The 14,211-nt window shown below is 30.9% G+C and overlaps 1 protein-coding gene across 1 annotated transcript; it reads right to left on the bottom strand.

Annotated features, from left to right (window-relative positions):
* Window positions 1-3,483: 3,483 nt before the first annotated feature.
* LOC139904219 (uncharacterized) lies at window positions 3,484-14,010 on the bottom strand. The gene is made up of 4 exons (XM_071886151.1): window positions 13,185-14,010; window positions 12,987-13,037; window positions 12,775-12,847; window positions 3,484-3,734 (listed from the first exon to the last, which is right to left on the bottom strand). The coding sequence occupies exons 1-4, from the start codon at window positions 13,880-13,882 to the stop codon at window positions 3,570-3,572; spliced, it is 987 nt and encodes a 328-aa protein (XP_071742252.1). The 5' UTR covers window positions 13,883-14,010; the 3' UTR covers window positions 3,484-3,569.
* Window positions 14,011-14,211: the final 201 nt, after the last annotated feature.

Genomic DNA, 14,211 nt, shown 5'->3' with positions numbered 1-14,211 from the left:
TGTAATTTTTTTTTTCAAAGGAAAAAATGTAGGCTTTTTAATATTTGTATAATTTGAATTAGAAAATTTGATTGGCGATGAAATTAAGTTTGCTAGGGACGAAGATCTTATGTTTTGTAAGGATGATTTGATCATATATGGTCTGGGTGATGAAGATGAGATGATTAAGGTGGAGGTGAAGATAGGTCAAATGACAAAAATATTCTTATATGTTTGGCACGTGATTAAATTTAACGAAAAATTAACGACGTTAGTGATTTGGACTAAATTTTCTACTTATTGGCCGGAGGTTCACTCGGAAGCAATCTCTTTATCCGTCGAATAGAGCGAGGGATGACATTCTCTATTTTGATAGTGTTTCACTCTAGGTGGAGAAATGTCTTGTTTTTATTCTCGGATATGAGAATGATTGTCTACATGTCACTTTCTCTGTACACCACTCATGTGATATTGGGTTTTGTTGTTGTGGTGCAATATGTACAAATCACGGGGACCAGTGGCGGAACTTGAACCCGAATACAGATGAGGCGAGTGTAAAAATTTAATAAATTATGCAAAGTCAACAGGGGTAAACACCAAAAAACCCTTATTTTATGGTAATTTTTTTTCTGGGTGTAAAATTTTTTTTCCCGTTAAATTCAGGTGGGGGATAACACCCTACAGATACATTAAGATCCCCCACTGACGGGGACTATCCACATTAAAAAGAAAAATCTATAGTTTCTATTAAAATCCTATAATGATGATGTCATTATTAGGCTAATTCTTTTGTTAAAAAAAAAAACTTAAAAACAAAAGAAAAAAATCAAAGTATGGTGGGTGATGTCATTAATCTATATAATTTTGAATTAAAATTAAATCTTATTAATTAATTATTATTATTAAATCTTATTAATAATTATTTTAATTATTAAAATTAAATAATTTTAAATAATTTTAATTAATTATTTTGAATTGAGTACGATAAGGTATAAAAGCTAGGCAGAAGGAACCAATTCTAAATTTATATTTTAGTTTACACTTCTAAAATAAAATGACAACCAATATTATCTCTTATGATTGGATGTAGATGGTTTAATATGCATTTTAGGTGTTTGATGAAATGTTCAGTTGATGAGTTTCTTAGTCGGACTCTGTGATTCCACGGGTCATTAAACTAAATGACTTTAGCATTCATATTCATTTAATACCTAAAACATATCATTAAACTAAAACATATCATTAAACTGCTTCATTTAAATAAATTCGTGATTCCACGGGTCATTTCACTACTTCAACTATGTTTGCAATGTTTTACATACAGGGAGTTGATCCGTACACCACTTCAAATTTGCCATACACCACCAAATAAATTATTTAGACATTTATACCCTTCATTTGGTGGTGTATGGCAAATTTGATGTGTAAAAATTAGGGTAAAACTGTCTAAATAATATATTTGGTGGTGTATGGCAAATTTGAAGTGGTGTACGGATCAACTCCCTTACATAAATCACATTGTATCGTGTACTTTAATATTGGGTTTGTTTTTGTATATGCGGTGCCCAAGCTAAATTCGGAGAGCAGTTCATTCTGGGCCTGGGCCACTATGCAGGGGTAGGGGTGTTCATAATATCCGAACCCGAATCCGCAATCCGAATAATCCGAAAATCCGTTCCGAAAATATCCGAAAAATCGGATATCCGGATTTTCGGGTATCCGAAAATCGGATATCCGATTTTTCGGATTCGGATATCGGATGGCACTTTTCAAAAAAATCGGATATTCGGATATCCGAATATCCGAAATTACATATACTTATTTTTAATATATATTTATATTATACTTTAGAACTCGTTTGTAACCCATAAATTTGCGAGAGTGAGACATGGATTAGCTGTCTAGAGATGTATCCATACTAGACCAAACTAATGTATACAATAGTATAAGGTTTGAATACTAAATATGAGCAGATCTGAGCTCAATAGGTTTACTGCACTCTGCAGTTGCTGCATATTTGCATTGCATTCGGGCCACTCAAACATTAGACCAAACAAATAAGTTTACCATATTTGCATTGTAGTCATTCATTTGGCCAAGCAAGACCAAACAAATAAATTTACTGATCTAAGATGCTCCATGTTTTACATTTATTCTTTGCCCACACACTTTAAACTTTAAAGAATCGTTAATTAATTGATTATGTTTAGCCGTCACAAAATAAATACATGCTAATCGGATCACTACTTCAATTATAAAGTACCTAATAGTTTTTATGTTAATACATACGTTTACAAGTTCAACGACTTATTATCATAGTTAAAAAAAAAAAAAAAATATTTCGGATAATCCGATATCCGAATCCGAAATTTCGGATATCCGAAAACCGGATATCCGAAATTTCGGATTCGAATATCGGATGGCCAAAACCACTATCCGAATTTTCGGATATCCGGTTTTGAACACCCTATGCAGGGGGTCTTCATCTTGTTACGTTACTATTCATTCAACAATGAAAGCTTTTAAGTATTTTTACAACCACCAGCAAAATCAATAAATTAACCTAAAAGGCTAAAAGCTAGCTACCGACAACAATAAGCAGATGTCATCTAATTAGTTTCTCTTATACACTAAACCCCATGACAAAATGTGTAGTTTCAAATAGGATATTTCTTTGTAACGTTCTTGTATTGTTTTTTATTTTTCCTTTTTTTATGTAATTGATTCCGATACTTTTCATTGTTTTGATGAAGTTATCGGGCTGCATTCTAATAAAATTTTCATCTTTCGCCGTAAAAAAAAAAAGTGTAGTTTCAATTTATTACAATTGTAGTTTTGAGTTTGCGTCCACACTACAATCGCTCCTTCAATTTCGGCTCAACTTACCCAATAGCCCCTCAAATTTACAATTTTTCAGGGGTGGAAAGTGTAAACATAAAATTTTATCAAAATAAAAGAAACTATTTCCCCCCGCATTTATAACGGGCTCTATCTTTTCGCTCGGTGCGAGTTAAAATTTTCCGATGCCACCGTTCAACTCGAAAAAGTCTCACGAACCCAGCGGGACTAACTATACGCGAAACGGACACTTTTTAAAAAACGCTTAACACAACGACAACCCGTATCTTTCTGTTCGCCGCAAGTTAAATTTTTCCGACAGCACCGTTACACTCAAAAAAAATTTATGAACAAAACGAAACTAACTAAGTTCGAAACGGACACTTTTTAAAAAACGCTTAAGACAACGGCATCTAAAACGGCGCTTAAGACATGAGCCGTTTTCCCCTCTGTAAATACACAACACTACGTTAAATATGAATACACATGCCGAAAGCCCCCGCCGCATCGCGCGGGCCGGACCCGAACTATTTTCAAGTTAAATTACAATGGTTTTACACAAAAGATAAATTAGTTTTGATTTTCATATCAGGGTCACAATAAAAGAACCAAAAGAATTAATAATCCAAACCCACATGAGGAAATTGAAACAAAATCAAAAGGGGATAAAAACTGCCCATAACTTAACATAAACACATGTGGGTGTGGGATTGAAACAATTTAATAATTAACAAATGTTTGATCGTGATCGATCATATCCTACCATAGTTTAGAACCATCAAATGATTCGATGTCGCTGATGATTGAGGAACCAAAGTTAATCCAATGTTATTTCTCGGACTATTCCATATCGTATCCCTTACATGTTGTAGTGTCGATGTTGACAATACTTGATGTCCTTTACATGTTATCTCTACCTGTTTAAATTATATTAAACCATTTAGTTAAACGAACATCAAAAGAATATATAAGAACAACTAACAGCGCAAATATTTAACTATGGATTAACTTCGATTGGATGTAATAAATTAAAACGTTTATGTTTTGTATGTAATGAACTTTTTCAACTGTATCTAATTAACTTTTTCAAATGTTTTTGTTATGTGTTATAAGCTGCCACTTTGTTAATATACCATTACTCCATAAGCATATCATCAAAACTGATGTCACGTACTTTACCAATTTACAAATTATAGAAAGCATTTGTATACGATTAATGTACCATGAATCATTTTTTGTACGATTCATGTACCACAAATCGTATTTGTATACAATAGAAATGATTGAAATTGAAAAAACAATTAATCTAAGAGGATAAAAGGGTAAAAATGTTTATTAAACTTCTTTTAAGAAAAATGAAAATTTTATCTTTATTTTTTCTTTCTTGGACTTTATCAATTTTTTTTCTTTTCTAATTACTTATCATTGAAATTGAAATGTTTTATGAATTAAAAGTGTTTGAATAAACGATTTACTATTTTTTAAACCTTTTTACATTACCTATAGGCTATATCTATACGATAACCTAACCCCGGCCTTAGTGGTCTCATCTTTAAACTCTTCTATCAATCTAGTGGTTGACGTCCAAATGACCTCACAAAATGTGTCATCTTTAAATTTTACTACTCCGTAGTATCAAATCTTGAGGAAATCAGGGGATAAACTAGTTTAACCACATAACTCTAAGTAAAAATACTCCCTTAGCTACTCATATAGTCCGAACAAAACAAAATATTATTATTTTACATATAAATGGATTTTTACATGGAATGCTAACTTCCTACATGCATACAAGCATGATTTTAAAGAGATTGCACGATTGGAAAAAACAATATCCCTTTAATCATGACAAATTTAGGCCCACCACAATCTTTGTTCACAAGCCAAACCCATGATCACAAAAATAAATACAAATAACACAAATCTCTCACGTATCCTTTTACTAATTATTTTCAATTTTCATCATTTCAATTTCAAAATGTATGTAAACGATAGTGTAATTGATTTCTTTCTCCGAATGACATGATTGATTTCCTCTAGATTTTCATCATATCCATGCATTGCTTTCGTTCAAAGTAAAACTACACTTTCATTTTATTTCATTTTATTTTGATTATTATTTTTATTTAATTTGAAATGAAATATTTCACATGTTATTTTCTTCATGCAAGTGGAACACTTATATACAAGAAATTATGATAGAGCCGAACCACTTTTAGCAAAAAGAGTAGTGGACCCTAACAGAGAGAGAGCCATGATGCCACCTCCATATATACCTATAATTTATATATATGTGTACATATAATAATAGTTAATAATTAGTAATATTGTTATATTTTGTTGAATTGAGTTGAAGCATGCGAAAGCATGACAAAACCATCATGCATGAAAACTCCAAATGTGGTAATAGATATGAACAACACGGTATATATATATCCTGTTTCACGTCAATCTTATTGCCAATATTTCATAGTACAAATAAGACGTCCTTTTTTCAATATTCTCCGATTATATATTTATATTTTAGGATTAAACCATCCTAACAAGACGACAATTAATTACATGTGACAAGTTACTTTTATATTTGTTTTCTTCTTCCAAGTCTTTCATTTTAATATGTGTACATAGTAATGCCACACAATTAAACATGTCAAATAATTAAATAAATTTATTATCATTATTATTATAAGTACATTTTTTGGAATATTATCTTTCTATTTATTATTCTTTATTAATGACAAACCTCAAAATTGCCAATAACATAATTTGATGTAGTTTAATCAATATTCAAGGATGACATTGAGTTTGTTATGACCAGAATAGAAATACTAATTCCCGTCATAAGACTATATAATTACAGCTAGGGGTGTTCAAAACCGGATATCCGAAAATTCGGATATCCGAATTTCGGATATCCGAAAATTCGGATAGTGGTTTTGGCCATCCGATATCCGAATCCGAAATTTCGGATATCCGGTTTTCGGATATCCGAAATTTCGGATTCGGATATCGGATTATCCGAATATCCGAAATATATTTTTTTTTTTAACTATGATAATAAGTCGTTGAACTTGTAAACGTATGTATTAACATAAAAATTATTAGGTACTTTATAATTGAAGTAGTGATCCGATTAGCATGTATTTATTTTGTGACGGCTAAACATAATCAATTAATTAACGATTCTTTAAAGTTTAAAGTGTGTGGGCAAAGAATAAATGTAAAACATGGAGCATCTTAGATCAGAAAATTTATTTGTTTGGTCTTGCTTGGCCAAATGAATGACTACAATGCAAATATGGTAAACTTATTTGTTTGGTCTAATGTTTGAGTGGCCCAATGCAATGCAAATATGCAGCAACTGCAGAGTGCAGTAAACCTATTGAGCTCAGATCTGCTCATATTTAGTATTCAAACCTTATACTATTGTATATATTAGTTTGGTCTAGTATGGATACATCTCTAGACAGCTAATCCATGTCTCACTCTCGCAAATTTATGGGTTACAAACGAGTTCTAAAGTATAATATAAATATATATTAAAAATAAGTATATGTAATTTCGGATATTCGGATATCCGAATATCCGATTTTTTTGAAAAGTGCCATCCGATATCCGAATCCGAAAAATCGGATATCCGATTTTCGGATACCCGAAAATCCGGATATCCGATTTTTCGGATATTTTCGGAACGGATTTTCGGATTATTCGGATTGCGGATTCGGGTTCCGATATTATGAACACCCCTAATTACAGCTTTTCAACGACCGTCATTATCAATTATTTTGTTTTATACATTCTTTCACATTTATACCCTCACCGTTAGACTAACTTCGGGTTTGTTTACCTTCCATTTAAAGATCTACGCCTCCTAATTCAGTATGTAAAATCGTTATTTCTTTTTTACTCAATCTGTTACTTAATTTGAAAATTGGTCTGTTTTTAAAATACATAAAATAAGACATCTTTTTTCGTTAAGAGGCGAATGAAAATATGACTTAATACAATAAAATAAAAAAACAGCCCCTTAAGCATGTTTAGATGCCTATTTGTCGTCTTTAATTGTGTTACCAACAACTTCAAGATTTAACAACCAAATTAAGACTTAAATAAGGCACATGTATCACAACATTTTAGTAGACAAAAAGAAAACTTGAAGCATGCATGCATATGCATATTGTTATGATATGTAGATAGTGGGAATATTGTAAGTTAAGGTAGGTAGTAATTAAAGAAACAAATGATTGAATTGTTAGCTTTGGTTTTGCAGCATGGGTAGGAATATATGTCTATGACATGGGATATTTGATATCTTCACGTAAAAGCAAACTAAATAGCAAAAGTAGCTGGCATCATCAATGATTCGCTAAATCAAATCCTTACAAACTTGCACATAACGTTGACCTTCTATGCTATATGTGCTACTATACCTCAATAATACTATAATTTATTCATTAGTATTAGTATATATATTTTAACAAAACATAATGTTTATGGTTCATACAATCAGCTAACCATGCATAGCACTCTCTTGTTTACATCTCTGTGTACTTCATGTATAAAGAATGAAATATTAGTTAGCAATTAATATAGTGACATATTCCAGGTGGTTGCATGTGAAGAATATCCTAGTTTCGTTGACCATATATGTATGTTAGTTCTTGGCATGAAGGAATATATAATTTATATATCAATAGTTGTAAAAATTTGTATAATATATGTCTTAAGCCTCTAGGTGTTGCAACATATATACCCTTTGAAAATAATTTAGTGTAGATCCATGTTCTAATAGCTAATATATGTTAATAAGCAATAGTTAAATTTTAATAAATGTAGATGCAATAAACCACAAAGATATAACATATGTTGCAATAATTTAGTAGATGCAAAAATATGTTAATAAAGATATATACTTTCATGTGGGTGAATATATGCATATATAAATATTTAACTATTGTCTGTTTTCAAATCTGCATATCTTATTATATTTTACGTATGCGCGTCCGTAAACGTTTGTACTATAGACTACTGTTTATTTTTTCTGAAGACAATATAAAATAATGTGTTATTCCGTCTTCAAACATGTAGACTTAGAAATATGCTTTCAAGTGCTATAGACATGATTAAATTATTTTACAGACATAAAACAAACAATATTTCGTATTCAACATATAGACTTTTATGCCACTATATATCTTTTTCACAAACATGATCTACATATCTTCATACAAAAACATCTTAAAAATAAACAAACACCTTATATATCAATATGCCAAAGGGGAAATTTGAAAGTAATTAACCCATAGTTTATTGTCATTATACTTCTCCATGTGATTTTAAATTCAATCATCATCATCATGCATATATCTAACAAAATATCTATCTATTTATTTAACTAAATGGTCTTACAATATATGCTTCCAAATTATCCACTTGTTGAAGAATAATTTAATTTTAATATGAGATGACAAAAGTATAAGTTGTTTGGTTTGGATTCTACACCTATTATATTTTTAAAGATGTCAAGTTTTATGAATATGTTATTCCTTTTAGAATGTCTAATGTAAACGTAAAAAAGGTAATGTTTTAATAACTTGGACTCTGATCCTAATAATGATTATGTTAATACCTGAAAGTGGTGATGGTATAGACACTTCTGATATAAGTGGTAATGTTAGTGAGCCTATAATAGTATCTGTTGATAGTACTGCTAGTGATTGGTCCAGTAGTAATGAGTCTACAAAAGGTAAGGATAAGAACATTGTTCATGGCAATACTTTTGATAGGATCTACATTGCTACCAATTTAGATGATGTTAATGCAACACCTATGATGGATCACTCAAATTTGTTGGTTGATAATTATGAGGGAAATGATTCTATTGTGAACCAAAGAATGTCAAACAACTCGATCTTTGTTCTTCCTAAATATTTTGATGATTATAGTTTAGTAACAAAGTTACATATGGTTTGATGGAGTAGTGAATTACTCAAAGTTGATTCTGATAACTTATGTTATACTTCTGTGATAAATAAAAGTTGAGAGGCATCAAAATATGCTCAAACTTCTAAAAGTTGGGAATAGATGCTATGAATATAGAGATGGAAGCTTTCTACATAAATAAAACCTGGATTATGACAAACTTACCTCCTCATAGACAATCCGTAGGCTGTAAATGGGCATTTTAAATTAAGTATAAATTAATCGGTGAGGTTGAAAGGTATAAGGTCAGACTTGTTGCGAAAGGGTATAGTCTAACTAAATGTATTGACTATGATGAAACATTCTCACCAACTATAAATGGTGACTGTTTGAAGTTTTATACTTTAGCTGTGAATAATGATAGGCCTCTTCTTCAATTAGACACAAATAATGCTTTCTTATATAAGGAACTTAATGAGGAGGAGTATATGACACCGTATGAAGGGTCCTTTGATGAGGATTAAACCATAGTGTTTAGGCTAGTTATTTCCATATATAGACTTAAACAAACTCCTCGAAAATGAAGTGAAAAATTATCTATTGCCTGATTGAAAATGCGTTTATTCAGAGTCTTTGTGATTAATCTTTGTACATAAAGAATAAAGATGATAGCTTTATTATTCTTTTAGTCTATGTTAATGATATTGTTATTACTAGTAACAATGTGAAAGACATTAAAACCGTCAAACAGTTTTGAACTCTAAATTTGTGATTAAAGAACTTGGAAAACTAAGATATTTTGTAGGTATATATATATATATATATATATATATATATATATATATATATATATATAGTGGTAGGATCAATGGGGAAGTAACTAATTGGGGGGAAGCAAGGGGAAACAATTTTTTTTTTTCGTTTTTTGAAAAAATTTTGTTCACGAATATTATAGATTGGATGAAAATATGAACATTTAAAAAAGACACTTTGTGATAAATGTTTTTATTTTAGCGGAAAAACGCTCGAAGAAATAATATATAACAATTATCGTGTTTTTCGAGAGTATTTTGAGGGTTTAGAAATTAGGGTTTAGATATTAGGGTTTGGAAATTTAGGGTTTAGGGTTTAGATTTAAGGTTTACATTTAGGATTTAGATTGAGTTTTTAACACGAACAGTTTAGATTTTAGGGTTTAGGGTTTAGGGTTTTGGGTTTAGGGACTAAACCCAAAACACTAAACCCTAAACTCTAAATCGGGCTAAATTTTGTAATAAAAGTATTTCACAAAACATGAAAAAAAACGTTCGAAGATTAACTTTTTCACGATCAATATTATCTTAAATGTTATTTTTGTCGATCATTTTTCCTCCTAAATAATAACATTCATCACGATGTCTTTTTTAATTGTTCATATTTTCGTGTGATCTTGATGCCTGAAAAAAAAAATTTGAAAAAAATCAAAAAAAAAAATTTGCTTCCCTCCGCGTTCGCCCAATTGGTTACTTCCCAATTGATCTTACCCCTATATATATATATATATATATATATATATATATATATATATATATATATATATATATATATATATATATATATATATATATATATATATATATATATATATATAACTGTAACCAGACCCAATATAAGCTATGTAATTCATGTTATAAGTCAGTTTATTCATGCTCCTATTCAGTCACATGAATTTTGCTTTTAGAGTTCTGAATATTTAAAGAGAAGCTCAGGTAAAGATGTGTTGTTCTCAAAAGGTATGAACTTACATGTTTCTGCTTATGTAGATAGTGATTGGGGTAAAATTATGATTGGCAGAAGCTCCATAACAGGTTTTTGTATCTTCTAGGTCTTATGTAGAAATAGAATATAGAGCATTGGGTTTAACTACTTATGAGATAATGTGGAATATAAACTTGTTAATGGAATTAAAACTGGATTGTCTCTTACCTGCTAACATGTTTTGTGATAATTTACCAACAATGCAAATTGTTAGTAATCTTGTATCTCATGAAAGATTAAAACATTTTGATATAGTCTGATTATTTATTAGCAAAAAGGTTGTAGGTGGTGTTTCAAACCCTGTTAAAATAAACTCAAAAGAAAATGTAGCTAATTTGTTTACAAAGGGTTTAGTGTCATCTCACTATCTCAGCATGATTTTTTGTGTCAAAAGCTTTTGTTATATGACGCGTTCTTATGTCAAGATTATTGGGGAGTGTTGAAAGAATAATTTAGTGTTGCAATCTTGCTTAAATATATTTGTAGTTGTTATAACTTAATCTGTTTTGTGTAGATTTTGTTATAAGGGTGTTTTTTGATTGTTTGGAAAAAGTTGGAGGTTTGAAGCATGAGTATGGAAAGAGTTGAAGGTCTGGAGCATGAGTTGATAATGTTCGGGGACTGAAGTTGAATTGCATTTCTTCTATTAACCGTGGTGTATAAACGTATTTAGGGTTTCCGATATCATTATCATCATATATTTTTGTATTCAGTCTCTCGTTTCCATCTATGTATTAGGGTTTTGATTATGAGTGTTCATAATATTGTTAACAAATTATTGTGCGAGTTTGTAAGTTGTTTTGAGTGATTTTGATATTGTTGATTTTGTTTTTAAATAAAAGTGATTACTCCTCTGGTGGAAAATATTCGGTTGTGTTATGTTCAGAGTTTCTAGGTTTGTTTACATCACTTAATCTTGAAGTGTTGTTTATCATCGGCATTGGCCATCAATCTCTGCCTTCCTAGCTCGATATTACAAACGAGTGCAGTACATGACATATTCGATTGTTGCCACAAAACCCGCGTGTGAGATTTGATCACTCACTATTATTTAACCCGTAAATAGGTGGATAAATACATTTCGAATATCCCACACCACTATGAAAGATAAAACACTAGCTTCTGATACCAAAGCCAATGTATTTTTGCCATATATAAATATGTGTCAACAAAATGCGTGTTTACATAAACTAGTAAACTTAAGCCTAAGTTATGAATTCAAAATGTTAGATATGTTTACATTTAGTCCAACTTAATTTCCTTCTAACCGTATTATACTCGTATATTTTCTTCATCCATATGTATAAGTCAACGAAATTCCTATAATTTGGTAGGGTTTGTAAAAGGGGAAAAGTTGCTTGGTGTAAATAACCTTTTACTCTTAATTTAACCACAACATAAACAGTTGAACTTATCTTCCAACCGTATTATTAAGTGTTTAATTCCTCTAATAGCTAGTCTCAATGTTCCATAAACTCGCATGATATTTAATTTATGAATGATGATTATGAAAGTAAGAAGATATAAAGAATCGTATATATGTGTATGTAGGCATCAAATACCTACATTGATGTATATGGTAACTAACCCATGAAGCAAGCAAAGGAAGGCTATGTGTTGTTTTATGTTTACTTGAGAAGGATATTTATGATGGTGGCACGTAGTTTTCTATGTATATCTTCAACATTTGTCCTTCACTTGGGTCCCACATGATTTTCTCCTTCAAGCTTTGTGTTTCCATATTTAACGTGGGTGTCATATCCCTACCCTAATTGACATGGCCAACACTAGTTCTACTATTACCACATTGTGAAAACTAGCTACAAATATACTCATCACCTAATAATTCAACAATTACTAAACTAATTATTAATCTTATATATATTGAATATGATTAATTGACTACACCCTCAATCCACGTTCTAGTTTGCTCCAACGTTTCTTTCAATTCGGGTTATACTCTCGCCAACAACATTCTTACATTTGTTTAATGGGCTTTTCCCCTTTTAGATCACTCGTAAAACACATATACATACATTTATTCATTTACACATACTAATAAGTATTTTCGTACTCGAGTTGCTTAATGTCTCTTATACGATTATACTAATTCATGTGCACATTATTCGTAATGTCATGATTAACAAAAAACTAGCTAAGATATATGGCATTGTATTAGGTTTTACTCTAAATGTATTTCTTAAACTTAATGTTACAAAGATTAATTCAAGTACATACCTGGGATTCGCTTTCGAGTTCAAGCTTATTAACCAGATACTTGATTAATAATCCAACAGTCATCCTACCATCCCTATGCACGTAACAGATCAAACATTTATTCATTTATATTAGAAAATTTTATGTAATAAAAATAGAAAAGAAAATAGAAACATTTTTAAATAAAGAGACCACAATACACGGTGTACTAATAATTAAAGAAATTCACGTACTTGATTCTTAGGTAGCTCTTTGGTATTTGAGGCAAAAATGGTTCCTTCGCCCTGCATTAATTAAATTCACCACACAAAACAAAATTAAGAAGATGCTTTTTCAAAAAAAAAAAAAAAAATTCAAGTTATTATATTATTAATTAATATTAATTATATTATTAGAAAAAAATAAAGAATAGCTAGGGTTTCAGGTGTTACTGGTTATGAGAAGCTTGAAGAATAAACCAAACACCCGAATGTGGTCTTCGTGGTGGGTTGACCACTCTTGCTACATTTAATCGACGGTGAACATGATGCTGTCGTCCGTGTTGTTGTTCCGATGAACCGGAAAAAGAAGACGATGAAGAAACCGGCAGCGTCATCATGTTAACTGGAAAATTATTAGTATTAGGCCTAACCAATTGTAAATAATTAGTATAATTACTTTGTTGTTGTTGTTGTAAAGTCATTGATGGCACGGAATTAATAGCAGCCGCTGGTTGCAAAAAGAAAGTATTTGATGTCGGAAAAGTACCCCGATATTCGGGTACTTGAAATATAAGCTGACGTGGCGGTGATGGTGATGGTAATGGTAACTGTATGTTTGTAGAAGAGCTACGACCGCCACCACCTGGAACTAGACCAAGGTCAACTGACGGTTGACCATGGCTACTACTTGTGGTGGACTGCATGTGACCACCACCTAAACTTAATTGAAGCCACGTGGCATTATCATCATTATCATCATCGTTGTTGTTGTTGTTGTTGAGACTGTCGTTTTGGGTTCTTGATTCATCTTCGGCCATTAGATCTGAAAACCCTTTTCCTAAACTAATAAAACAGTCATACCCACCTTGTGAAAAATCGGCATGAATGTATTTTGAAGATGATAAATAATGAGTAGGAAACATGATCATATTGTGAATCTTTGGAACTGAATTTTCAAGATGATATGAAAGAAAGCCATACTACATATAAAACGACAAGTTTTGGAAAACTTGGAAATGTTTTGAGGGTTTAATTAATCATCAAGATAGAAAGAATTTGAAATTAAATGCATTAATACGTATATGATGATGATGATGATTATGATGATGATGAATGGATTTTTGGATATTTTTGAGAGATCGAGATGGGAGGACAAAGAAAGAGAATATGAGTTGAAACAAGATCTCACTACTTTGCTTCTATTTGTTCTCTTGGTTTGGAGGATTGTGGTTGTTTTTTTAGTAGGAGATGAGAATGA

Source organism: Rutidosis leptorrhynchoides, chromosome 4 (genome assembly GCF_046630445.1).
Source record: "Rutidosis leptorrhynchoides isolate AG116_Rl617_1_P2 chromosome 4, CSIRO_AGI_Rlap_v1, whole genome shotgun sequence".
NCBI lineage: Eukaryota > Viridiplantae > Streptophyta > Magnoliopsida > Asterales > Asteraceae > Rutidosis > Rutidosis leptorrhynchoides.
The sequence above is the reverse complement of the archived record's forward strand: the minus strand, read 5'-3'. Positions and strand labels throughout refer to the sequence as shown.

Bases quoted from the DNA above. Each gene is read 5' to 3' on its own strand.
- LOC139904219 (XM_071886151.1), bottom strand. From the start codon at position 13,882: ATGATCATGTTTCCTACTCATTATTTATCATCTTCAAAATACATTCAT. The intron at 13,038-13,184 runs GTAACACCTGAA...TAATTAATGCAG, and splicing joins CTTCAAGCTTCTCATAACCA to GGCGAAGGAACCATTTTTGC. The intron at 12,848-12,986 runs GTACGTGAATTT...TTACGTGCATAG, and splicing joins AAGAGCTACCTAAGAATCAA to GGATGGTAGGATGACTGTTG.